The sequence below is a fragment of the Natator depressus genome, chromosome 17, assembly GCF_965152275.1.
Source record: "Natator depressus isolate rNatDep1 chromosome 17, rNatDep2.hap1, whole genome shotgun sequence".
In the NCBI taxonomy this organism is placed as follows: domain Eukaryota; kingdom Metazoa; phylum Chordata; order Testudines; family Cheloniidae; genus Natator; species Natator depressus.
In genome coordinates, this window is record NC_134250.1 from 19,163,807 (window position 1) to 19,189,134 (window position 25,328).

Here is a 25,328-nt window from a genome sequence, read left to right on the forward strand (position 1 = left end):
GTAACAGCCGTGTTAGTCTGTATTCGCAAAAAGAAAAGGAGTACTTGTGGCACCTTAGAGACTAACCAATTTATTTGAGCATGAGCTTTCGTGAGCTACAGCTCACTTCATCGGATGCATGAAGCTCACGAAAGCTCATGCTCAAATAAATTGGTTAGTCTCTAAGGTGCCACAAGTACTCCTTTTCTTTTTGGATAAACCCCTAGAGTGTATTCCTGACTCTTGTGGCTGACTCGCTGTGTGACCCTGGGGAAGGCCCACCTGTGCCTCAGTTTCCCCAATTTGTAAACTGGAACGTACATCTACCTCCGGGACGGGAGGGATTTGCGGTTTCAGCTTTTCTCTGTTTGCAAAACACTTTGAGCGCTTTGAATGAAAGGTGCTTTCCAACTAACAATCCACCTCTTACTGCTGCTACCCTTGTGACTATTTGTAAAGGGAAAGAACCCTATGCAGGCCGGAACGGTTTTGAAGAAAGGAGGACATCCACTTGTGGAACTGAGTCTGGATGACACTTCTGCTGCTGGGAGGGAGCAAACACGGGATGTGGCACAAAAGGTCCATGTCACACTACAACCCAGAGAGGAAGCCAGCAGAGAACAGGGCTGAGAGGTGCGCACTATCAGGTCAGGTACATGCTGGAGTCTCGTCCCTCCCTTAACAGATAAGCAGCAGAGAGAGCACGCTCAGCTTCCTTGCTTTCCTGGGAAACGGGCATGAACACAGCAGCTGAGCCGCTCCCAGAAATGTGACACCATGACACAGAAAGGGGGCAGCTGTTAAAGGCAGAACAATGTGAAATGATCGATAAGAACTCCTGCACCCACCTCTGCACCCAGTTACAACACAGTCGCCCCGTCTCCAGCATAGCCGCAACACTCATTGAAACACGTATCTTGTAGCGTAGGCAGGAACCAAACATGTCCCCCACACGGTTCCCTTTGCCGGGCTGTAGCCCAGTTCAGGAGACATAGCTAAGAGCCCACTTCCACCACAAGATGGAAACCTGTCTCACCTGTGTCAGGGAACAGCCAAATGAGTGGTGGCCGTCGCATGAACAGAACTCTACAATGGGGAAGCCTGCAGCCAAGCAGAATCAAGTGAGGCCAAATCCCTTGATAGGACACGGAACCAAGTGCTGTTCCACCTAGGCTACTCCCTTGAAAACATTCGGAAGCTGTCCATAAGCCCCCACCAGAGAGTCACCTCAGTGGAAAGGGGAGAAAACAGAAGCCCCAAGCAGCCAGCCTTCACGAGGCGAGCCTCCGATTGTTTTTTCAAAAAGTGACGTTTTTGCTGTGCTTCCAGTCCTGCCACGTCAGACAGATGCTGCTCATAGCAAAGGCTAAAGATTCTGTCATGATTATTTTTTAGTAAAAGTCACAGAGAGGTCACCGGCAATGACCAAAAATCCACGTGACCTGTTCCTGACTTTTATTAGAAATAACTATGACTCTGCCCTTAGGACGGAAGAATCCCATGCACCGCTACAGACTAGGGACCAAGCGGCTCGGCAGCAGTTCTGCAGAAAAGGACCTAGGGGTTACAGTGGACGAGAAGCTGGATAGGAGTCAACAGCGTGCCCTTGTTGCCAAGAAGGCCAATGGCATTTTGGGCTGTATAAGTAGGGGCATTGCCAGGAGATCGAGGGACGTGATTGTTCCCCTCTATTCGACATTGGTGAGGCCTCATCTGGAGTACTGCGTCCAGTTTTGGGCCCCACACTACAAGAAGGATGTGGAAAAATTGGAAAAAGAGTCCAGGAGAGGGCAACAAAAACGATTAGGGGACTGGAACACATGATTTATGAGAAGAGGCTGAGGGAACTGGGATTGTTCAGTCTGCGGAAGAGAAGGATGGGGGGGGATTCGATAGCTGCTTTCAACTACCTGAGAGGTGGATCCAAAGAGGATGGATCTAGGCTGTTCTCAGTGGTAGCTGATGACAGAACAAGGAGCAATGGTCTCAAGTTGCAGTGGGGGAGGTTTAGGTTGGATATATGGAAAAACGTTTTCACTAGGAGGGTGGTGAAGCACTGGAATGCGTTACCTAGGGAGGTGGTGGAATCTCCACCCTTAGAGGTTTTTAAGGTCAGGCTTGACAAAGCCGTGGCTGGGATGATTTAGTTGGGGATTGGTCCTGCTTTGAGCAGGGGGTTGGACTAGATGACCTCCTGAGGTCCCTTCCAACCCTGATAGTCTATGATTCTATGAAAATGGGAAGTGAGGAGGGCCAAGTACCCATGACCGCTGGGGCTTCTGGGTCCCCCCTGCTGCCACTGCCAGCTGCGGGGTCTCCCCTGCCGCCCAAGGCGGCTAGGAGCTGCAAAGGGCCCCCTTGTTGCAAGCCCCCACCCCACCACCGGTGGTGGCTGGGAGCTGCAGAAAGGGCGCTCCCTGCTGCCTGCATTCATTCGGAGCTGCAGGGTCTCCCCACTACCCGCAGAGGCTGGGAGCTGTGGGGCCCCTGCCAGCTGACACCTCCAGCCATGCTGCCCCGGGGCTGAAGTGGAAAATGTCACCGAGGTCTCGAAGTCATGGATTCCGTGACCTCCGCGACAAAATCTTAGCCTTACTCACGGCATCAGAGCACATGGAGAACAAACTGCGTCTCTGATTATCCAGGCAGTTCTCCAACAGCCCATAGAGACTTCTAGAGAAGATCTGGCCTGGATTTCTTATGTGAAAAAACAAGAGGGAAGGAGAATGCAGTAGCTTCCTTCCAGGCCGTCTTTATCCATCACAAAGCTGCCAGACAGGGCACAAACTCCAATTTTTTCTTTTCTTTATCACATCCAACCATGGTTATATGGGTCTGGATTCAAATGCCCGCTACATGGCAAATTCTAGCAGGTTAGACTATGCTCTCTCAAAGGCCCTAAACACAATCAGTTTCTGTACCTGACTCCATTAGACGCTGACAGTCCTGGGCTTGGGCCTCCGGCTCCCACGGATTGAGGCAGCGCCCATGCACTCTGTGTATTGAGTCTCGGTGTTGACCTGGCTCCAGACAAGGTCGGTTTGTTATAGGGCACAAAGCCGAGCCCAGAAGAGCTTAGTGCAGCTGTCCGACTGGAAACCTGAGGCACAGCCGATGAACTGGGGAGGTTTATCATGGAGTGCCGATAGCGCGTGGTGATAGGGCCAGTTCCGCTATTCAACAAGCACTGTTGACAAGAACAAGCCACTGCCATGTGAAGGGGCCCCGAGGCCGTGGTCACTGGATACGGGGTGTCCATGCGCCTCTGAATACCTCGTCGGAACCTGGAGGTCTTGTTGGTCTGGACCAGCGATACAAAATCAATGTCATAGTTGTAGCCCAGGGAGCTCAGGTCTACATGCTGAAGGCCATGCGTGAAGGCTTGCTCCAGGAACACACAGACCTTCATCTCATATGGAGACCACCCACCTTCGTCATTCTGCCACTCCCACACGATGCCCTGCCCGGCCGCAGAGTCTTGAGCGAAGAGGTGTCTGCGGACGGATCGCATGGTTCCTGGTTCAAGAGAAACAGACACTGGACATCAGTCAAAGCCACAAAAAACATAGCAACACTGTAACTATGGAGAAGGGGCACCCTGGGGCAAGATTTCTGAAAGTGCTTATGGGAGTCAAGAACTCAACTCCCTTTGACGTCCCATGGGAATTCGGCATCCACTTCCTTAGGGCACTGTAGGAAATCACAAGCAAAAAGGGACAGTGGAACGTTTCTGAAGTGACCACTAAAGGGCCAACCACCCAGGTCTGGTGGCTTAGTAGATGTGGGTCTTTCAGAGATTGAACAATCCTAGAAGATGCTTTGAAATGGCCATTTTGCCAGGTACCGCACCCACACATACACACGTGTGTGCAACAGTCCGAAGGAAAGGCAGAGGCAAACCTGGGAAAGCAGTTTGGGAAGTCTAGAGAGAGCAGCTGTTCATACAGAGGGAATGGGAACAAAACCACAGTGGAGTTGCTGGTTCAAGGGTTATTCTAGACCAGCAGTGGGAGCTAAAGCCTGCTCACATATCAAAGGCTCTGCTTCCCAGCCGCAAAGTGACCTGAGAAGCACATTTGCCCTCGTTATTTTTATTAAAACCTGCTCAAGGAGGATAGAAACCAACCAATAAAAGGGGAAATTAAAAGTCAGCAAAAATGGCTTCCCCCAGCAGGGACTGAACCAGCCCAGGGGCCCTCAGAGTGCCGCTCCTCCATGGTGCTAGTGTCTTTGGGGACGCACGCGTAAGGAGGGGAACAGGGAGGCATGAGCAAACCTTCACATTCACAGAGGAAGGCTTTTCATCAGCTACAGAGCTTGTACAGGGAGAAGCACCAGGGGAAAACATTCAAAAGCACCGAAGTGGCTCACACGCCTAAGTGACCCAGGCACGTCGGAGCCTCGGTCCCAATGACTTTCAATGCCTCCTAAGTGCCTATGTCACTTAGGCTCCTCAGTCCCGTTTTCCCAAGTCACTTAGATGAATTTGAACATTTTAGTCTCATGGGAACTCCCCTAAAGTCAGCCTCTTCCTACATTGCTCCTGGGCGTCTCTGTAGGTTTGGTTTGGATTCCGGTATAATGCGTTTGGCTAATCATATTTTGCTCTCTTTGGGACTAGTGTTGGGCTGTAGGGATCTGACTTGCAGGTGTCTGATTTCAAGACCCTTTGCAGAGGTGCAGAGCTGTTCCAGTGACTCACTCTGGCAACCAGATCAGGAGGGTGTCATTAGCTCCAACTCCAACACATAATAGGTTGAGAATTCCTTCAAGGTAAAAGAGCCGGAAGGAAGGGACAGGCGGGTCAGGGAACATCCCGAGGAACAGATGGCTCAAGTGAAGGCTTAGGTTTGTAAGTGCAGTCCTGCCTCAGGATTTCATTACATAAGTTAAAAATAAAGGAAGTGATTACGGAGCATAATCTATTGCGAGTGCTGCAGGGAGAGCGGGGTGGGGACCTCCCTGACTTACAAGAACCTGTCATCCATGGATGCCCAGATGCTCTGCAAACCTTAAGCCTCATGACCCTGTGAGGTACCCAAGTTATGATGGGGAAACGAAGGCACGGTGTCAAAGTGACTTGCCCAAGGCGAGTCAATGACAGGACTAGACAGGAAAAGAATCCAGGAGTCCTCACTCGACCACTGGACAACACTGCCCCTCACATACCCCATTACATGTGTCCATATGAAAAAAAGAGAGTTTCATGATTACTTTAAAGCACTATCTCCAATTAATAGGACCTCAGTATCTCACATGATGGCTGTTTTGTGGTCCTCCAGCGTATTATGGAAATTGATTCTGTGGCCCTGGGGGCTTAGGAAGTTACAGATCATTGCTTCAGAGGTTAGCTCAGCAAGTGACCTGCTCCGTACAAGAGCACTGACTGCTCTCGGTTTACTTTGCTGTACCGACAGAATACTGACCCTTTAACTAGCAAGCACCATGACAAGAAACAACATGTGACCAACGCTACTTAAGAGCTACTGAAAGGAAAGGCGCTCTAGTAACTTCCCCAGGGCCCTTGTAGCTCAAACATCAGGCTTGGAAATCCTAGTGGGTCAGATTCTCAGTCGGAGTAAATCAGTGTAACGCGGACATCAAGAGAGCTAGGCTGAAGTCCACTAGCTGAGGAGCTGGCTCTGGGATGGGAAATCAGAGCACGTGCCCAAAAGCAAGTTCTAGGAACTGCTCCCCACCTGGCTGCTCCCTGAAAACGAAGTGAAGGAGGGGGGTGTTCTCTTACAGCACCCCTGGATCCGCAGCGAGACACACAGGAGAAGGAATTCGTTGGGGGGAGCAATGGGGATGAGATCGCAGCCTCGAGAGGCAGAGCAAACCTCACCCCTGGGAGCTAACGCAGCCCCCCAGAGAGTCTGTACCATGGGCGCTGTGGGAAAACGAAGGTGGGAGACCGATGCTCAGCTGGGGGCTAGCGTTCAAAGCCAGCAGTGACATCCTACGTCCTAGCAGACTGCAGGATAAATGCAGCACAAGGGCTTCCAGAGCATGGAACCGCAGCACCCGCTAGCCCCCAGCTGTGGGAAGAGGTGGCTTTTGGGACTCAACACACAGTGTGAGGTGGTACCGCTCTGGGATACTCATTGGCCGTTCTTATCTTGGCCACACAGACAGGGTAGCTTTAGGACAGTTCCTGAAGCCGCCTGATATTTACTTCTGGCTACACTGCGCAGACCAGCAGCTGAGGCTCGTTCCTAATCCAGTGCTTGAGAGCCGCCTTTGCAGCTGTCGCTCCCTTTCAATGGGGATGTTAGACCTGTTAACACTGGCTTCCTGTTATTCTTCCCAGCTTCCTTTGAAGAGCCTGCTTGTCTGTTGAATAGCAGCGGGGAGAATGCAATGGGCTCTTTTTCGTTCTGTTTAACGATTTTCATAGGAACGTTTCCTGCGGAGTTTATTTTATCTCTAGCGCATTACAAAGGTCAGCTGGCTGATCATTTACACAACGTTCATGTCTAAAGGCGGGGAGCCTTGCTCAAAGCCGGGGAGCTTTGAACATAACTGCCCCACCAGAAGCGGGTGGGGGGGGGAATAGTGGGAACAAGAGCATTTTAAAGGATTATACTGAAATGCAAACTGAACAGGTGGCTTCATGGGGTGAGCAACGAGTCTGCGGTCCCTGCAGCCACAGATCCAAATCCCAGCCAGGCCATCTCGGCCCATCCTCCCTTCAAGATCCATTTACTGAGCCCCATGCATTCACGGGGAGGGGACTTTCAGACAAGATCCTCAAACCTGAGTCAGCAGCCCCGACATTAAAGATTCTATTATAGTTTCATAAGAGCAGCGGTTTGACCCCCAGGCTCCTTTGCCAAAACGTTCATTCCACCTCCCTCCACCCCAGAGCTGGCTGCATTTCAGCAGTCCCTGCATGAATACAATCTGTGAAGCGCTGTGGAATCTTTTCCAGTGAAAGGGACTAGAGAGAAGCAAGATAATATAGAGCGTCGGTAGTTGCTTTCAGAGAGATTGCCCCTCTCCTGTGGGAGGATAATCCATTCACAGTTTGGCCATTAGGAGAGAATGGTGCTCCCTAGGTGGTCCTACACCCCAGCTGGTCACAAGATTCCACCTACACTAAGAACCAGATCCACTGCTGAGTGCTGAGACCATTTTAACTCATCACGTAGCTGGGACAAAGCCTATCACTGTTACTGATTCAATCATGCTGCTGTAGCCGTGTCAGAAAAGGGACCCTTTCTGAAAATAAATGGGGGGCTAGAGAGAGGGGGACCATTGGCTACTGGGGAGAGCAAGGCCTGAGAGTTAGGACTCCTGGGTTCTATGCACAGCTTGGTCACTGAGCATTATGGAAAGAGGCAGTCCTGGTGCCTGCTTGGTGATCTCCACAGCAGTTTTCAGAGCATTATGAGCCCCAACCAAACAAGGCTGCTGGGTGCCTAAAGAATATTCAGAGCTACTGGTGCTGTGCCAGTGACAGACACTCCCAAACACATACATCTTGCTGATGAAGTCTCTCACGTGGGACACCTTCCTAGCCAGGTTTCAAAGCTCCAGGTAATTTCCAGAGCGGTGCCCAGCCCAGCTGTGTGTTACTTACCCTAACATTAGAGCAAGAAAGTAGGAATGAGCAGGGAACATGTCCGTCCTTGCTTACAGGCCTGTCATTTAGGATTCATCTTATCGCCCCTCACGCTCTGCGAACCCAACTGATTTACTATATTCAAGAAACCTGAACATTTCTGCCCTTCTCTAGGGCCCTCAGAGTGAACCAAGCCTTGCCACTTCTCAGGAGGCAGGGCTTAGCTCCATTTTTACAGATGGGTAAACTGAGGCACGGATAGGCTTGTGCTTTCAGAAGTGGGGACTAATGTTGGGTGTCCACTTTGACACACCCAGGCTTGATTTTCCAGAGGTGATGAGCACACAAAAACCCCATCGAAGTTATAGGTGCTCACTACTTCCAGGGGAAAAGAAAGTCAGCCCCTAGGTGCTAAAGGTGATCATCCAGATGTAATGGACACTAAACTGTTGGCTTGAGAGACCTCCTTGGGTTGTGCAGTGAGTCAGGAGCAAAGGCGGGAACAGAACCCAGATTTCCCGGCAACTAATCCTGTACTTTACCCTCAAAAGCCAACCTCCCTCCTCCCTGGAACAAAGGGGAAAAAAAAGTGGGAAAGGAAAGTCAATCTGAAGGGGCAGTGTTCTAGCACTGCCCTACATCATTTTGTGGGGATTGCAGGCATTAGCTCAGCAGCGTTCACAGGGCACCAGGCCAAGCCAGAGCAGCTGGTGCTGCAGCCAGGGAGGAGTGGGACAAGGGAATCAAACAGGAGTGTTTTAATCACAAAAAGGCCTTTTTATGCAACTTCCCTGAAGGGATGTGCGGGGGGTGTGGGGGGGCGGAAGAGGGCATACGGTTCTCGGGCCGCAATCTTGCAAAGCATTTAAGCACATGTAAAATTAACTGGGAAAGAGGTTTCTTACCTGTGTCCTGTCGGAACTGCACCAGGCTTGGTATGTCGATGACATAAGGGGCGAGCATGGCGTCTGCCTGCCCCAGCGGGATACTGCTGCTGGCCAGCCCCGGACCTGATCGTCTCCCCTTCTGCGCAGGGGCCTGGAGAGCCTGTTCAATAAAGCTGCACACGCTCCCTCTGTATGGCCTCCACCTGCCGAACTCGTCCTGCCATTCCCATACTGCCACTGCGGGCAGGGCCACATGCCCTGGCACGGAATTGGGGAGCCCAGGTGGCCCAGCAGAACCGCTTCCGGCACCCAGCGCGGCTGCCATTTTCCAAGGTCTGAAAGCGAGCCGAGCCAGAGCACGTTGTCCACCCACCTTCAAACCATCCCCTTCAAGGGCGTACGTCAGGCCTGCAAAGAGAGAGAGACAAGACATATAGAGTTAAGAATGACAACCCTGAGCTGACAGCAGGCAATCCAGCAGGTAGGCGGCAAAGTCTACAAACCCAGGGGGAGGAAGCGCATGCATTTCTCCATGAAAGACAATTGGGAGGTGAAATCGCTGAACACTTCAAGCATGCAACTCAGAAGCGAATCAATGTCAAACCCAGCGGGTTAAATGTAGTTTGGGGTCCTACACAGGCCTGAATCCTGCTGCCAACGTTGGGGGGGGGGTTATAATCAAACGGACAGCGTAAGCTTTTGGGGGCAAAGACTCTCAGTGTTAGACCCCCAAGCACATGATGTCAGCACTGACAAGTAGGCCAACATGGGGCATTACAGGAACCCAGGACTTCCAGTGTTATTCATTATGGGTATTGCAATAGATCTAGAGGCCCTGATCTGGGATCAGGCCCCCATTAGCCAGGCTTTGTGCGCACACAACCAAAAACCAATCGCTACCCTTCCCCCCATGCCGCAGTCAAAGGGTTAATCTGTGTATCACACTGTCTGCTAACAGCCTTCTAAAATGCCATGGGCCCTGGAGAGCTCAAGAGCAGGGCACAACTTAACCAACAGAGCAGCCATCAGTCGGCTGGAAGGTTTTTTCCATCACAATCAGAAGCATGAGTCTGGGGAGATGCAGGTAGCAACGGAGCCTCCACTGGTGTACGCCCGCTCGGCGGGGCCCTTTGGGATGTAGGGCAGCCAGGCTCCTGTGGGCGCAGCACCCACCCCTCGGGGGCGGCTCCCGTGGTTGGTTATTTCCAACTCATCCATATGGAATAAAGCAGAGACACCCAGATGGCTGCGTTCTCAAGAGGAGAGCGATGCATTTTAAAGAAAACGATAGCGAATGAGTCATCCTGTGCAGTTCTACCCAACGCCCCCAGGCTTACAAGCCACCTGCAGCAAACGAGACCCCCCACAGATCATTTGGTTAACAAAAAAAAAAAAAAAAAATCTTGAGACATTTGCTGCTGTCACTTAGCACCCCCCAATTCCCAGGAGTGGTTATTTTACAGCTTGGAATTACAAGTCACTTCAACAAACCCCAGGTGCAAAAATCTCAACACCTGCCTCGTGCGTTATTTTTACGTTGGATTTCACACACTGCTGCTCAGCATTGCCGAGCTCAGCTTGGATCATCTCAGTTCAGAGCTCTGCTGTGGAGTTTTCTATCCCATCTGGTGCCCAATGTTTGCAAGCAGGGGGTACTCTGCGCCCCACTGGGAAAGGGACAGCTGTACATAAAGGGCTCCTGGCCTTTCCAAATATATACAGTGGCCTGGATAACTATCAGCAAAGCAGGCCATCAGGGGGAGGCGCGCTCTGTTTTGGAGGGGTCACACAATTGGCTTGTGCTCCTGTTAAAATATAGCGACAGCAGAAGGAAACAAAAAAAGATCACAGCAGATACACATCTATTAACGCTTTCTCCTTACATGGTAGCTTTCCCCCAGAGCACTACAGCCTCAAAACCCAGGTGGGGGTAGACATCCTCCTTACCTACTGGCCAACGAAATCCTGGGTCACGATTGGCTGAAAGGAGTCACGTAACAAACGGTCTACTGTCTACCTCCTTGGGGGTCAACAATGCTTAGCTAACTCGAGGAGCTGCAGCTGCCAATCAGCACTCAATATGCAAACCAGGACATCCTGATTGGCTGCAAGTGAGTTCCGTGTAAACGAAAATTCACTGCCCAGTAGGTAACTGATACTATTTCCTGGATCAGAAAACTGACACTCTAAAGGGGCGAGGGCTTCCCAGTTTATGCATCTAAATGGAATTCTAGACTACAGCTGTTTGCAAGGATCGTGAAAGAACAAACGCAAGTTCCATGTCTTGGGCAAAGCACTTTGGCAACTTGAAGTTAAGGCTGTATGTTTCTATTCGTTATTGAAGGGTATCGGGGTAGGGGATACCTAAGAGAAAAATGTAGTTTGATTTTTGTTTTCATTAAATAAAACACCCAACCCCATCTCAATCCATCACTCCCCTCCCGCGCCAAACAGTGACACACACATTTTAAAAGCCTGGAAATCCAAAGTTAAGGTCACCCAAACCCTGAACAAAAAACTCGCATGAATTGGCCCTGTCAACACTGGCTCTCCACTTGTGAGGTAACTCCCTTTTCTTCACGTGTCATTATATAATGCCTGCATCTGTAATTTTCACTCCAGGCATCTGAAGAAGTGTGGTTTTACACCCACGAAAGCTTATGCCCAAATAAATCTGTTAGTCTTTAAGGGGCCACTGGACTCCTTGTTTTTTGTGTGGATACAGACAAACACGGCTACCCCCTGAGACTTGACACCCCGAACTGCGATCCTCACCCCTTGCATATCTACCGTTATTGCGTGTAAGATGGAAACAGTTTGAGGTACATTGTGATAAGGACTTTACAAACTTCTCAGTCTGGTTGCTGATCTCTCATATCTAACATCCACTGCATTTGCGTCACTTACCTGTAGAGTCTAGGAACAGTGAAGAATATGGTTGTGGTCCTGTACCAGCATATCTACCACAGATCTCCCATGACCCCATGTGTCTACTGCGTCAGCTACTAAATTCAGTGGTCCAGCTCTTCAGAGATCTGCAGGCCCAGATGTAGTAGCTACATGTCGGTGCTAAATCTCACAACAGAACAACTTTGCTTTTAGTTTTAAAAAAATATCTTCTCCCCTGTTGTTAACAGCACTTTAGATTGTAAGTTTCTAGTTTATTTTTCAACATTTATGCTACTTGATTATTAACTTGGGCTCCCATCCAGCAATCAGACCTGCACGGGTGGATCTCTGCCCCTGGGGCAGAGCCTCATGTAAGGATCCACCCACCTGGATTTGACTGCAGGACTGGGGACTCTGAAAACAAAAGCAGTTTGGGAAGTTTTTGTTTCTTTCTCCTTCACAGTCACTTCCTGCTTCTCAAGCCCTAGCAGAGAGCAGCAGAGCTGGGTTCACAGCACTACCAGGCAACGTTCAAGCCAAAAGTCTGTTTCCACTGAAATTTAAAACAGAAGTTGGAGGGGGGGAAAAAAAACCCCAACAACTATTCAGTTGTGTAAAAGCCTTTTTAAATACATAAAAATCTGAACTTTGGCTCTACAATCCAGCTGACAATGTCCCTTTAAAATTTCTGGATTGAACTCATCGGTGCTAATAAAAACTCAATGACAATGAAGCCTGCCTCACAAGTGGAAAAAAAAAGGCCAGGGAGCCTTAGATCTGTGCTGTGGATGTAGGCAGTTTTCTAGGGCCGACAGAGTGAGATTCTTTTAAAGCACAGGGCTTTTCAGCATGCTATTCGAACAGGACAATGCCCAGAAAAGATTTGCAAGGATCACTGACACCACACTTAGGAAATGCGAGGTCTGCAAACAAGCGACTACATATCATCGCGGTGAATGGATTATATTTGAATTAAAAGATTCCTAGGTGTGCAGACTACACTAAGCCAGGGGTCTCCAACTGGCTGACGACTCAGCATCAGGAGGGTGCGTTTGTTACAGGATTGCAGGCAGCCCATACCCCGTGCAATTCGGAAACCCCAAAGGGAAGATCAAACTAACAGCCCCGCTGCACCGCGTGGTGCTTGCCAAGCCCCACAGCAAATCAAATGAAATTTTAGTTTCATTCCGCTGTGAATTTACAGGAGCAACAGAGGCACTACCATGACCATCATCCGTTGTTCAGGGCTCTCTGTGGGTGTCGGTGGAGATACCTGGAAAGAAACCTGAGTCTCACAGCTGTAGAGAAATCTCAGGTACTTGCGCTGTTCCTGGGCACTGTAGGCCAAATCCGGCCCAGCCTGATCCCACCTGTAGCAGCCAGGTGAAATTTACTAGGATCATATCAGTTTTATTCATAGAGTTTAAGGCCAGAATTCTGATCACCAGGTCTGACCTCCTGCATAACACAGGCCAGGGACCCTCACCCAGTGATTTTTGCATCAAACCCTTAACTTCTCTGTGGGCTACAGTATATCTTGCAGAAGGGTATCCAACCCTGACTCTGGGGTTCAGGGAATGGTATGGCCTGTACCCCAAACTTGACCTGGGATTCATGGGAGAGTAATGACCATAGGTCTGGCCTAGGAATCAGGAGACCTGGGTTCTGTTCCCAGCTCTGACACTGACCTCCAGTGTGACCTTGACCAACTCATTACCTCACTGTGCTTCTGTTTCCCATCCCACCCTTTGTCTGTTTAGACTATAAGTTCCTTATTGTTTCTGTCCAGTGCCTAGCACAACAGACAAATAGAACCAGGAGTGGAACTATGCCAGGTAACAGGCTCCAGTACCCATTACAATGGAGGAATCAGAATAGGTGGCTGCCCCCTTTGCTCTGGCAGATGGATTCTAGCATGCTCTAAGAGGAGTTTGAAGCTCAACTCCCATTGGCAGGTGAGTCACCATGTCCTTTAAAATCACATCAGATAACACCATCTTCCACCATGGCACACGCCAGTCCGAAGCTCAGGGAGACACAAGGGGGCTTTAACGAGACACGGCATGCCACAAGTGTGGATGCATCAGAAGAGATGAATATGCATTGCTCATATCCACTTGCATAAATACCACTGGGCATTTACAATCGTCCATCGATAATTCGCTACCCACAAGGTTCCTTTACAGGGCTGATCTCAGGCTGACAAAATATCAAAGGGCGTTTGAGGTAGAAATGCAAACCCACCTGGATACTAGAAAAAGTATTACGAGCAAATGCAGTTTGAACGTAGAGAAGGAAATCAGACAGCCTGATATAAGAGAGAACTGAACTGTACACTAGTTTGCCACCCTGTGCAATCCTAGCGCTTTCACAACCATTAAAAAATTAAGACGGCAACCTGATTCAAGGTCATCGGGATGACTTTCCGGCTCCAGAGCCTTTTCACTATCAGAATGAATCGTTAGTATTTACAGCAGAGGCCTCAACCAAGATGAAGAGACACTAAGGCTACACACATTGCGAGCTGGGGTTTGCGTCCCTTATTCATGTGCCCATTGGGACACTGCACCCCATATGCTCTTCATAGTGATATAATTGTATGATTATGGCATAATTATGATGCATTTTGTACGAGGTGTCATTGGAAAGGTTATGATTTTGTTGAATATGATTATGTTATTTGTATGCATTATCATTTTGGTATCTGAAGTTATGAATATTGATTATGTATCTGTATTTCACATGTAGTCACACCTGGGTGACACCCACTGGGCAAAGTGCTTCCAGTCTAGATAGGGGGCTGTGAAGAGCCTATTCAAGGTAATGGGCCATTAGGAAAAACAATAAGCCTTAGGAGAAGCTTTTTCCCAACCTGGTGAGCCTGTAAGGGAACGTCTTCACTGGCAACATTAAAGCGCTGCCCTGTGGCTTGGGTAGTCACGGCACAGCGCTGGAAGACAGCTCTCCCAGTGCTCTAAAAAACCCCCCCACCTCCACGAGGGGAGTAGCTACCAGGGCTGGGAATGCAGCTCCCAGCACTGGTGCACTGTCTACACTGGTGCTTTACAGCGCTGAAACTTGCAGCACTCAGGGGGGTGTTTTTTCACACCCCTGAGAGAGACAGTTGCAGCGCTGTAAAGTGCCAGTGTACACAAGCCCTAAGAAATGGCTGCTATAACTCAGCAAAGTATGCAAAGGCGTGTGATCAGGCCACATGACACGGAACTCCATCTTGGATACCAGTGTTTTTCCAGGTTTCAGAGTAACAGCCGTGTTAGTCTGTATTCGCAAAAAGAAAAGGAGGACTTGTGGCACGTTAGAGACTAACCAATTTATTTGAGCATAAGCTTTCGTGAGCTACAGCTCACTTCATCAGATGCATACTGTGGAAAGTGCAGAAGATCTTTTTATACACACAAAGCATGAAAAAAGCATGGAAAAAAAGTGTTTTTCCACAAACTGAGTTTGGGACAACGGGTTCCTGCCATATGCTAAAGCTATATAAGGCAGGGAGTGACCTCACTGGTTGTTCTTCACTCCCCCACAACTGAAGACCTAAGAGAATCTCCTAAAGAAAAGGACTTGGAACAGGGGTGGGAATCCCAAGATGCAAAGCAAGTGCAGCTTGTGGCTTGACAATCTGCAAGCCTGCTGGTATCGTCAGCCAGGGTGAGAATTTGCTAATTCATATCCTACCTTTCTGGTATTTTAGGCTTAGTTTGCGGTTTTGTTTATTGACTAGGTAATCTGCTGGGATCTGTTTGCTAACACTTATAATCACGGAAAATCTATTTTTTTTGTAATTAATAAACTTATTTTATGTTTTCATCTAAACCAGTGAATTTAAATGAAGTGCTTGGGAATTTTAGCTCAAGGGGCAGGGGCATTTCCTCTCCACATTGAGGGGGAGGCGAACTGGATAATAAATTCATACTGGTCAGGGTTTTGACCAGGGCAGGACGGTACAGCTCTGGGGTCCTAAGTTGGGGAGCTGGTGGTTATTTTGGCTGTAGGTTCTCTATTGTTGGTTCATGCAGTGGCTGGTCAGCCTGTGTGTAACTGCAGCTGGGTGTGTCCCGACCTGTGTGTTTGCTGGTGGAAGTGTAGGACTGGGAGCGGGTCTGCAGCTTCTCACAGCAGCACAGTGTAAGAGGGAGCCCAGGCTGGTGAGTCAGAGGGCTCAGTGGTACCCCAGTTCCAGGTGGCACCCTGGGGGAAACCGATCACACTCATACTTGCACTGTTCAGTAAGAGCTATCACGAGTATTACTAGCCACTTAAGCACAGAGAGCAGCAGCGGAGCCAAAGCTGAGTACACACTCATGGGTTTCAGTGTGTGTACATGAGCAGGGGAATCACGCCCCTAGCTCATAGTGTAGACATACTTAATACAGAGCGCTCCCCTCAGATCATACCAGTCCAGAGATCAGCCTGCAAAATTCTAAATTCTCTCCACTACTACCGAAGCCAAGGGGAGCTGAAAGCACTCAGCACTTCCCAGGATCAGATCCTTCATCAGGAAGGTTTGCACTAAAGAAACAATGTCAACTCAAAGCTGGCCAGCACTTCAGATTCTGTATAAACACGTTTATACCAAACCCAACAGACAGGCATCCATTCATTTCTTTTCACTCCAGTGGAAAAGGGTTTTACACAGATATTTTAGGGTGCTGTTCAAATGCAAATCGAGAAACAGTTGCTTTTAAGCTCACATTCTCTTGGGGGTGGGGTTTTCCACTGAGAGCCTGAAAGCAAAACAGAAGTTTCCACTTTTTGGCTTATATTATCTCAGCAAATATTTATCTGCCCAGGCTAAGAGAATCACTATAAACAATCAGCATGAACAGCAAAAAGAAAATTAGATTTTCAACACTAGTTCAATTTTAGTAAACCAAGTGCTCTTTGTAACATGGGCCAGGAATTCTGACTGGAAATATTATGAAGAAGTGGTCAGTGCTCTTTTAAAGAATCAAAAACTCAGAAATGACTATTTATTTGGTCGATCCGTATAAAAGGCCCAGTTAGGGAGGAAGAGTGGTCTGGTGGTTAGGACGCTACCTTAGGAATCTGGAAATGTGGGTTTAATTCCCTTCTCTACCACAGACTTCACGTATGACTCTGGGAAAGTCACCTTCTGCTTCTGTTTCTCAGCGGTAACATAGGAATAGCACAGGGTGTTGTGAGGCTACACACACTGACTACCTCACAATCTTCAGATACTATACCAATGGGCAGCCACATAATACCACAGATATTGCCTGTCAGGAACAACTGACAGTCTAAAGTCCAGAACCTACAACTGGACTCTTGTGGGTCCAAATGCAGGAGCAGGACCCAGGGCCTCATCCAGTAAACAGTACCAGGCACGGTGTCCCCATGGGAATACTGGTAGCATTTGCAGGATCAGACCCTGAGGAAGAAAAGTCCTACAGTTAAGACAAGGGTAACATTTTCAAAAGTCACCTGGGCATTTAGGGCATGTCTACACAGCAAGCAGGATCCCACGGCAGTGAGTCTCAGAGCCTGGGTCTACAGACTTGGGCTCACGCTACAGCACTAAAAATAGCGTGTAGATGTTCGGTATCTGAAGCTTAGGGAGTGGGGTCTTCAGAGCTACAGCAGGATCCTGCTTGCTGTGTAGATGTACCCTACGTGCCCAGATCTCATTGAAACTAAGTGAAAATGGGCCTTTAGCACTTGAAACGTTAACCCCAAGTCAAAATTAATCTCATTTCTGTAAAAGGCAGCTCCCACAGAACTTCCTTCCAAATATCAAAGCAAATTGCTTTAAAAGATGCAAGATTTAAAAAAAATCTTTAGGTCCTAGACATTTCATAACTTTTGAGAATGAAAATAAATTGCTATCTTAAAGGGTCACCATCAGTTTAAAAACTGGCATCTGTCTGAAAGTGCTTTCCCAAGGAACAAACAAAGGCTGGGCTACCACAAATTGCTCTGATTGAACTAAACGGGTTTCTAAACAGATTTAATTAAGTCAGCACAAACCCTTTGCAAGCTAAACTCATATCCGCCTCGCAACATGGACATCAGCTTAGGAGGAGCTGATTGTGAGTTAGTGTGCAATGGAGATGCACTGATTTAGTTCAGCCAGTGGAATTTCTGGGCATGGACTGGCCAAATGTTACTACAGTAGAAGGATGAAAGAGACGCAAGACTCAGCTCCATTCACCAGTGCAGCTTACCCCAGCTCCGAGCAACGATACACTGCCCTAGCTCACATTGTACAGCTTTGCCCATCCATGAGGTTTGCACGGGTGCAGCTATAATCAGGACAAAGCATCTCTCTGTTTTTACAGCTTCGACACTGACAGCACCTTGCGCATAGTCAGTTTCACGGTTGCCAGTCTAGTCAGTTTCCCCTGTTGTCTGTGGAGGTTTTGCACACAGCAACGGGGGAAGGAGGGAGAAACATTTTAAAAAATAAGAACATGTGATTTTAAACCCACGCACATTGGCAGGAGGACTTGGGCAGGTGTGAGATCTGAAACTGTTACTCATTCTTTTAAAAGTAACTAGCTTTAATTGGTGCCACTTTAAATTCTCAGCGTATAGTTATCTGGGAATGAACTGAGTGGACTGAGTCTCCCCTTGCATTTTAGGGGGTGTCTGTCACTAGCACCTGCAAGAAACCAGGGTCATATTTGAGTGGAGACAGTCGATATCGAAAATGAAAGGAATGATGTTGAATGGGAGGTGCATGCTCTGCAAGGGGGAACAACACTGACAGATTGTTTGCAAAGCTGGGTGTGCACGCTGGAGGAGGCTGAAGGTGGTAGACACCCACAGCCCTCTAGGGAGGGGGATAGAGAGGGGTAATAGAGTAGGCTGGGCACAAGGGCTTTATGTCCCTGGAGCTGGAGAAGGCCTGTCAGATCCAAGCAGATGGGGTGATGGGGCGGGGGAAGAGAGAGGACTGAATAGCAAAGTGGGAGTAAAATCTCCAGAACACACAGAGGCTCTAAGTGCCCACCCAGAGTAATGAGACGTGCCCAAACCTGAGGAGCAGTTCCAGCGCCAGGCACAGACAAATCCCCTGACTCGCAGAGACACACTTCTCACTAGAGAAAGGAAGAAATGAAGGGATCAGTTACCTCCACCCAAATCACCAAGGGAACCTCAAGTTACTCCACCCATCACCTCCCTGCCCTCCCAGAGATACCCCACAGTGACCAGACCTCAGAGTTAGATCCCCATCCCACAACACTGCCCTCTGATTCTCACAGTGACCGGACCCCACTGTCACGCTCCCCCCCCCCCGCCCTCCTGCCTGGCCTCCCCCCGCCCCCCAGGGGCCAGACTCCCCCTCCCCGGCCCTCCTGCCTGGCCTCCCCCCGCCCCCCAGGGGCCAGACTCCCCCTCCCCCGCCCTCCTGCCTGGCCTCCCCCCGCCCCCCAGGGGCCAGACTCCCCCTCCCCCGCCCTCCTGCCTGGCCTCCCCCCGCCCCCCAGGGGCCAGACTCCCCCTCCCCCGCCCTCCTGCCTGGCCTCCCCCCGCCCCCCAGGGGCCAGACTCCCCCCCCCCCCGCCCTCCTGCCTGGCCTCCCCCCGCCCCCCAGGGGCCAGACTCCCCCCCCCCCCGCCCTCCTGCCTGGCCTCCCCCCGCCCCCCAGGGGCCAGACTCCCCCCCCCCCGCCCTCCTGCCTGGCCTCCCCCCGCCCCCCAGGGGCCAGACTCCCCCCCCCCGCCCTCCTGCCTGGCCTCCCCCCGCCCCCCAGGGGCCAGACTCCCCCCCCCCCGCCCTCCTGCCTGGCCTCCCCCCGCCCCCCAGGGGCCAGACTCCCCCCCCCCCCCGCCCTCCTGCCTGGCCTCCCCCCGCCCCCCAGGGGCCAGACTCCCCCCCCCCCCGCCCTCCTGCCTGGCCTCCCCCCGCCCCCCAGGGGCCAGACTCCCCCCCCCCCCGCCCTCCTGCCTGGCCTCCCCCCGCCCCCCAGGGGCCAGACTCCCCCCCCCCCCGCCCTCCTGCCTGGCCTCCCCCCGCCCCCCAGGGGCCAGACTCCCCCCCCCCCCCGCCTCCTGCCTGGCCTCCCCCCGCCCCCCAGGGGCCAGACTCCCCCCCCCCCCCCGCCCTCCTGCCTGGCCTCCCCCCGCCCCCCAGGGGCCAGACTCCCCCCCCCCCCGCCCTCCTGCCTGGCCTCCCCCCGCCCCCCAGGGGCCAGACTCCCCCCCCCCCCGCCCTCCTGCCTGGCCTCCCCCCGCCCCCCAGGGGCCAGACTCCCCCCGCCCTCCTGCCTGGCCTCCCCCCGCCCCCCAGGGGCCAGACTCCCCCCCCCCCCCCGCCCTCCTGCCTGGCCTCCCCCCGCCCCCCAGGGGCCAGCCTCCTGCCTGGCCCCCCGCAGAGGTCAGACACCCCCCCCAAGTACCCCCCTTCTGCCCCCAGGCATCCCCCGCGACTCGCGCCGTTCAGAGGCCCGGGGCGCCCCTCACCGCCACTCCGGGCGCCGCTCCGCTCCGGCCAGCGCTGGGCAGGAGGCAGCGAGAGCTGCTGGGGGCAGCGCCTTCCCTCGCAGCCGAGACAGAGCGCCCAGCGCGCATGCGGCCCCCGCGCGGGGCACCCTGGGACTTGTAGTGCAGAGCGGCCATCGGCCTTCCCCCACCCCCGCCTCTAGCTCGCCCTGCCCCAGCTTCAGCAGCAGCCACCCGCCCGGGGCTCGGGGGAGGAGGGGGATCCCCCAGTCCCGTCCCGCCACCGCTTTGAGGGCTTTTTTGGGGGCTCCCCCACTCCAGCCCACCCCCCAGTTTTGGGGGCTTTTTGGGGGGCTCCCCCACTCCAGCCCACCCGCCAGTTTTGGGGGCTTTTTGGGGGCTCCCCCAGCCCCCCCCAAGTTTGGGGGATTTTATTGGGGCTCCCCCAGCCCATCTCCCTTCCAGTTTTGGGGTCTTTTGGGAGGGGTCCCCCAACTCCTCCCACTGCCACAGCTTTGGGGACTTAATGTGCCACGCCCAACCTCCCCCTGTCGTTTCTTTGGGGCCTCACTGGGGCTCCCCCAGCCCAACTGGCACCTTCTGGGCCTTTGAAACCCCCCCCCCAGCAAATGTCCCCCCCAATTCATTGGCCTGATCCTCCTTGGAACCCACATGTACGGGGAGTTTGCTGACAGACCCATCCCAGCCCAGGTGGGAGGCGGTTCAAAGCCCCTCTCAGGCGAGTGCACGTGGCCACTCCGTCCCAGCTGCTGCCTTATGAAAGCAGGACCCAGTTCTCAGCCACCCCTTCCTGTGCTTGGGACAGGCAGGTGCACAGTGTCACTGACCCCAGCTGCTCCAAAGCCATGAACCAACCCCCCGCCCCTGCCCCCAAATCATAAGTTTGGCTTAAAAACCATGAGACTTGGGTTTATTTCTTTGCCTTCAGGTCACATGCTGGTCCCACTTTCAAGCTTTTCTCTGCACCCAGAAAGCCTAGCCACTCACTTTTGACTGAAATGACAGCTGAGAGTCTCACATAATCACATGACTCTGGGTGCTGGGGCTTTAAGAAACACCACAAATATTGCGAGACTCGTAGCCTCCCAGCTGCTCTAACCATCTCGTTTCAAATCTTCTTTGAGTCTCTTCTCATCTCTTCATCTCTTACTGGCACAAGGAGAGGGAAATGACATCTGTCCTATTGCATTTTCAGAGAGAAGTTGGATAAAAGCTGCTATACAAAATGTTATCAGATTCTATTGTATTATCAAGGCCTGACAAAAACAACCGGTTACAGAGACAGCTAGCGAGGCTGGAGAATGGGATTAAAGATGGGTATTTTATGATCTGGGGCTTCCAGCACAGAAAATCTAGTTTAAAAGAAATTGTAATCAGTCATCAGTAACTTGGTGTTTTACAGAAGATTTACTTATGCAGATTAATCTCAAATCTCTGTTAAATTTTATGCACTGCTTAGCTCCTTAGCTCCCTGACATCAAACAGGCTTAATAGGACTGAATGAGAACTAGAGGCAGCTCCAGCACCCATATCTGATGAACACGAATCGTTACATTTTTGCCTGTGGGTGATAAAGGCAGGATTATGGAAGCAGCACAAAGCAAGAGAATCACCTGGAAGATTAAAGAACCTTTATGTTCCCTGCCTTAAAGACAACAGCTGCAAAGAGAGAAAAAGATTTGTGTCTCCAAAGGAAAAATTGGAAAAGCATAGGGGGTGGAGTGTGTCAGTTTTCTCCCCTGCAAAATTCAGGGTCAGCTATAAAAGACTAAACAAAGTATTTTGCAGGGAACAGTTCTGCACGGGTAGGGGGAGCAGTGGATAACATGACTTTGCTCTTTCCCCCTTCTGAGTCTTTGGTAGTTTTTATTATGATGCCTTTTGTTGAAATCTTCTTCTTGCATGTGACCGGAGAGATACCAATGCTGTTGCTTAGCAATTGATTTATAGCTCCAGCTTTCTTCTATGTTTTTGAACTGCTTTGGTTTCTCTTTTCTTTGGAATTAGTGAGGGTCAGATTCTGATCTCAGGAACAGGGGAGGAGGTTTTAAATGTTTTACAGATTCACCAAGCGTGCACATGTGTCTGCAAGTTTACAAAACATTTGGAAAAGTTTGCGAGATAAAGAACATAAGAACGGCCATACTGGGTCCGATCAATGGTCCATCTAGCTCAGTGTCCTGTCTCTGACGTTGGCCAGTGCCAGATGCTACAGAGGGAATGAACAGAACAGGACATCCATCCCCTGTCATCCAGTCCCAGCTTCTGGCAGTCAGAGGCTTAGCCAGAGCATGGGGTTACATCTGACCATCTTGGCTAATAGCCACTGATGGACCTGTCCATGAAATTAACTAATTCTTTTTTTGAACCCAGTTTTACATTTGGTCTTCACAACATCCCCTGGCAATGAGTTCCACAGGTTGACTGTGTGTTGTGTGAAGAAATACTTCCTTATGTTTTTTCTAAACCTCCTGCTTATTAATTTCAGTGGGTGACCTTTGGTTCTAATGTTATGTAAAGGAATAAATCACGCTTCCCTATTAACTTTCTCCACACAATTCATGATTTTATAGACCATTATCGTATCTCCCCCCTTAGTCGTCTCTTTTCTAAGCTGAACTGTTCCGGTCTTATTAATCTCTCCTCATACAGAAGTTGTTCCATCCCCCTAATCATTTTTGTTGCCCTTCTCTGTATCTTTTCCAATTCTAATACATCTTTCTGGAGATGGGGCGACCAGAACTGCACACAGTATTCCAGGTGTGGGTAGCGTGAGGGGGGGGTGTATAAACATCGCACAGGGTACAGGTTCAGATTCATACTACAGTATTATTGTGCAGGCTTCAAGAGGCTGCATCGGGCAGAGCCGGAATAATAAGGAGGCTCTCAGTCAAACCTAGGGAGGTGGTAGAATCTCCTTCCTTGGAAGTTTTTAAGGTCAGGCTTGACAAAGCCCTGGCTGGGATGATTTGATTGGGGATTGGTCCTGCTTTGAGCAGGGGGTTGGACTAGATGACCTCCTGAGGTCCCTTCCAACCCTGATATTCTATGATTCCATGATTCTATGATTCAAACCTGAGGTGCACTGGCTGAGCTGTGTGTCGAGGATAGTTGGGTGTGACTGGAAGAAGAGGGTCAGCATTGAGGTGCATTGCCAGAGCTAGGTGAGGGGGGTTCTGGACTAAAAAGACCTGGGTGATGTTACAGATGGAGAGATATTAGCAGATCTGGGTGCAGGGCTATGAAAGATCAGACTAAAGGTACATTGGCTGGGCTATTAGAAGACCTTGAGGGCTTGTCTACACTTATGCTACAGCAGTACCTCTGTCGTGGTTTGGTGAAGACATTACCATCGGTGCAGGCACTCTAGCTCCCCGAGAGGTGATATCAACCTAGCACTGTCTACACCAGGGGTTAGGTCAGTTTAACTGCGTCACTCTGGGCTATGGATTTTTCACACCCCTGAGCGATAGAGTTTGCCAACCTAATTTCCTAGCATAGACCAGGCCTGAGTCAGACCAACAAAGAAGCTGTGTGATGCACTCAAAGCTGGTTTTGGTCCATCAAGGAGGAGTGCTCCTCTTCATGTCAAAGTGGATTTCGTAAAGACAACGTATCCATCCATCGTGTCAGTAGCATGAACATTTTGCTGGCTGCCGGTCCTAAATGTATTACTGTAGCCACTTGGTGATGTGGAACAACAGTCAATGCCCTCAAGCGACCTTCTACTTACTCAAGTTGTTAGCAAAGCCACACCATCAAATACAATTTGAGTACAGGGCCCAATGGAATGAATGTCTGTTGAGATCTACCGGACTAACTTCATATCCCTGCAATATCTGCTGCTCACAAACCGGGAAGAATTAGCAGGGGAAGCAAAAGTGGATGGGAACCTGGGAGGCAGTGACCATGAGAGGGTCGAGTTACTGACACAAGGAAGAAAGGAGAGCAGCAGAATACGGACCCTGAAAAGTAGACTTTGACTCCCTCAGGGAACTGATGGGCAGGATCCCCTGGGAGAATAACATGATGGGAGAAAGAGTCCAGGAGAGCTGGCTGTATTTTAAAGAATCCTTATTGAGGTTACAGGAACAAACCATCCCGATGTGTAGAAAGAATAGTAAATATGGCAGGCGACCAGCTTGGCTTAACAGTGAAATCCTTGCTGATCTTAAACACAAAAAAGAAGCTTACAAGAAGTGGAAGATTGGACAAATGACCAGGGAGGAGTATAAAAATATTGCTCGGGCATGAAGGAGTGAAATCAGGAAGGCCAAATCACACCTGGAGGTGCAGCTAGCAAGAGCTGTTAAGAATAACAAGAAGGGTTTCTTCAGGTATGTTAGCAACAAGAAGAAAGTCAAGGAAAGTATGGGCCCCTTACTGAATGAGGGAGGCAACCTAGTGACAGAGGATGTGGAAAAAGCTAATGTACTCAATGCTTTTTTTGCCTCTGTCTTCATGAACAAGGTCAGCTCCCAGACTGCTGCACTGGGCAGCACAGCATGGGGAGGAGCTGACCAGCCCTCTGTGGAGAAAGAAGTGGTTCGGGACTATTTAGAAAAGCTGGATGAGCACAAGTCCATGGGGCCGGATGCGCTGCATCGGAGAGTGCTAAAGGAGTTGGCGGATGTGATTGCAGAGCCATTGGCCATTATCCTTGAAAACTCATGGTGATCGGGGGAAGTCCCGGATGACTGGAAAAAGGCTAATGTAGTGCCCATCTTTGAAAAAGGGAAGAAGGAGGATCCTGGGAACTACAGGCCAGTCAGCCTCACCTCAGTCCCTGGAAAAATCATGGAGCAGGTCCTCAAGGAATCAATTCTGAAGCACTTAGAGGAGAGGAAAGTGATCAGGAACAGTCAGCATGGATTCACCAAGGGCAAGTCATGCCTGACTAACCTAATTGCTTTCTATGATGAGATAACTGGCTCTGTGGATGAGGGGAAAGCAGTGGACGTGTTATTCCTTCACTTTAGCAAAGCTTTTGACACGGTCTCCCACAGTATTTTTGCCAGCAAGTTAAAGAAGTATGGGCTGGATAAATGGACTATAAGGTGGATAGAAAGCTGGCTAGATCGTCGGGCTCAACAGGTAGTGATCAATGGCTCCCTGTCTAGTTGGCAGCCGGTATCAAGCGGAGTGCCCCAAGGGTCCTGGGGCCAGTCTTGTTCAATATCTTCATTAATAATCTGGAGGATGACGTGGATTGCACCCTCAGCAAGTTTGCAGATGATACTAAACTGGGAGGAGAGGTAGATACGCTGGAGGGTAGGGATAGGATACAGAGGGCCCTAGACAAATTAGAGGATTGGGCCAAAAGAAATCTGATGAGGTTCAACAAGGACAAGTGGAGTCCTGCACTTAGGACAGAAGAATCCCATGCACCACTACAGACTAGGGACCGAATGGCTCGGCAGCAGTTCTGCAGAAAAGGACCTAGGGGTTACAGTGGATGAGAAGCTGGATATAAGTCAACAGTGTGCCCTTGGTGCCAAGGCTAATGGCATTTTGGGCTGTATAAGCAGGGGCATTGCCGGCAGATCGAGGGATGTGATCATTCCC

At 50.6% G+C, this 25,328-nt stretch overlaps 1 protein-coding gene across 5 annotated transcripts in view; it reads right to left on the minus strand.

Annotated features, from left to right (window-relative positions):
* The window catches only part of DTX2 (deltex E3 ubiquitin ligase 2), a 61,214-nt gene extending 41,349 nt beyond the window's left edge, over positions 1 to 19,865 (minus strand). For 4 of the 5 annotated variants that reach the window (XM_074974230.1, XM_074974233.1, XM_074974231.1 and 1 more), the window contains exons 1-4: positions 19,764 to 19,865; positions 18,336 to 18,398; positions 8,449 to 8,838; positions 2,901 to 3,495 (exon numbers count right to left, since the gene is read on the minus strand). In XM_074974230.1, coding sequence (XP_074830331.1) covers positions 2,901 to 3,495; positions 8,449 to 8,755 — 902 coding nt within the window. In that variant the 5' untranslated portion in view covers positions 8,756 to 8,838; positions 18,336 to 18,398; positions 19,764 to 19,865. The remainder of the gene's footprint in view (positions 1 to 2,900; positions 3,496 to 8,448; positions 8,839 to 18,335; positions 18,399 to 19,763) is intronic. The other variant, XM_074974234.1, reaches the window with a different exon arrangement.
* Between the last annotated feature and the right edge of the window lie 5,463 nt (positions 19,866 to 25,328).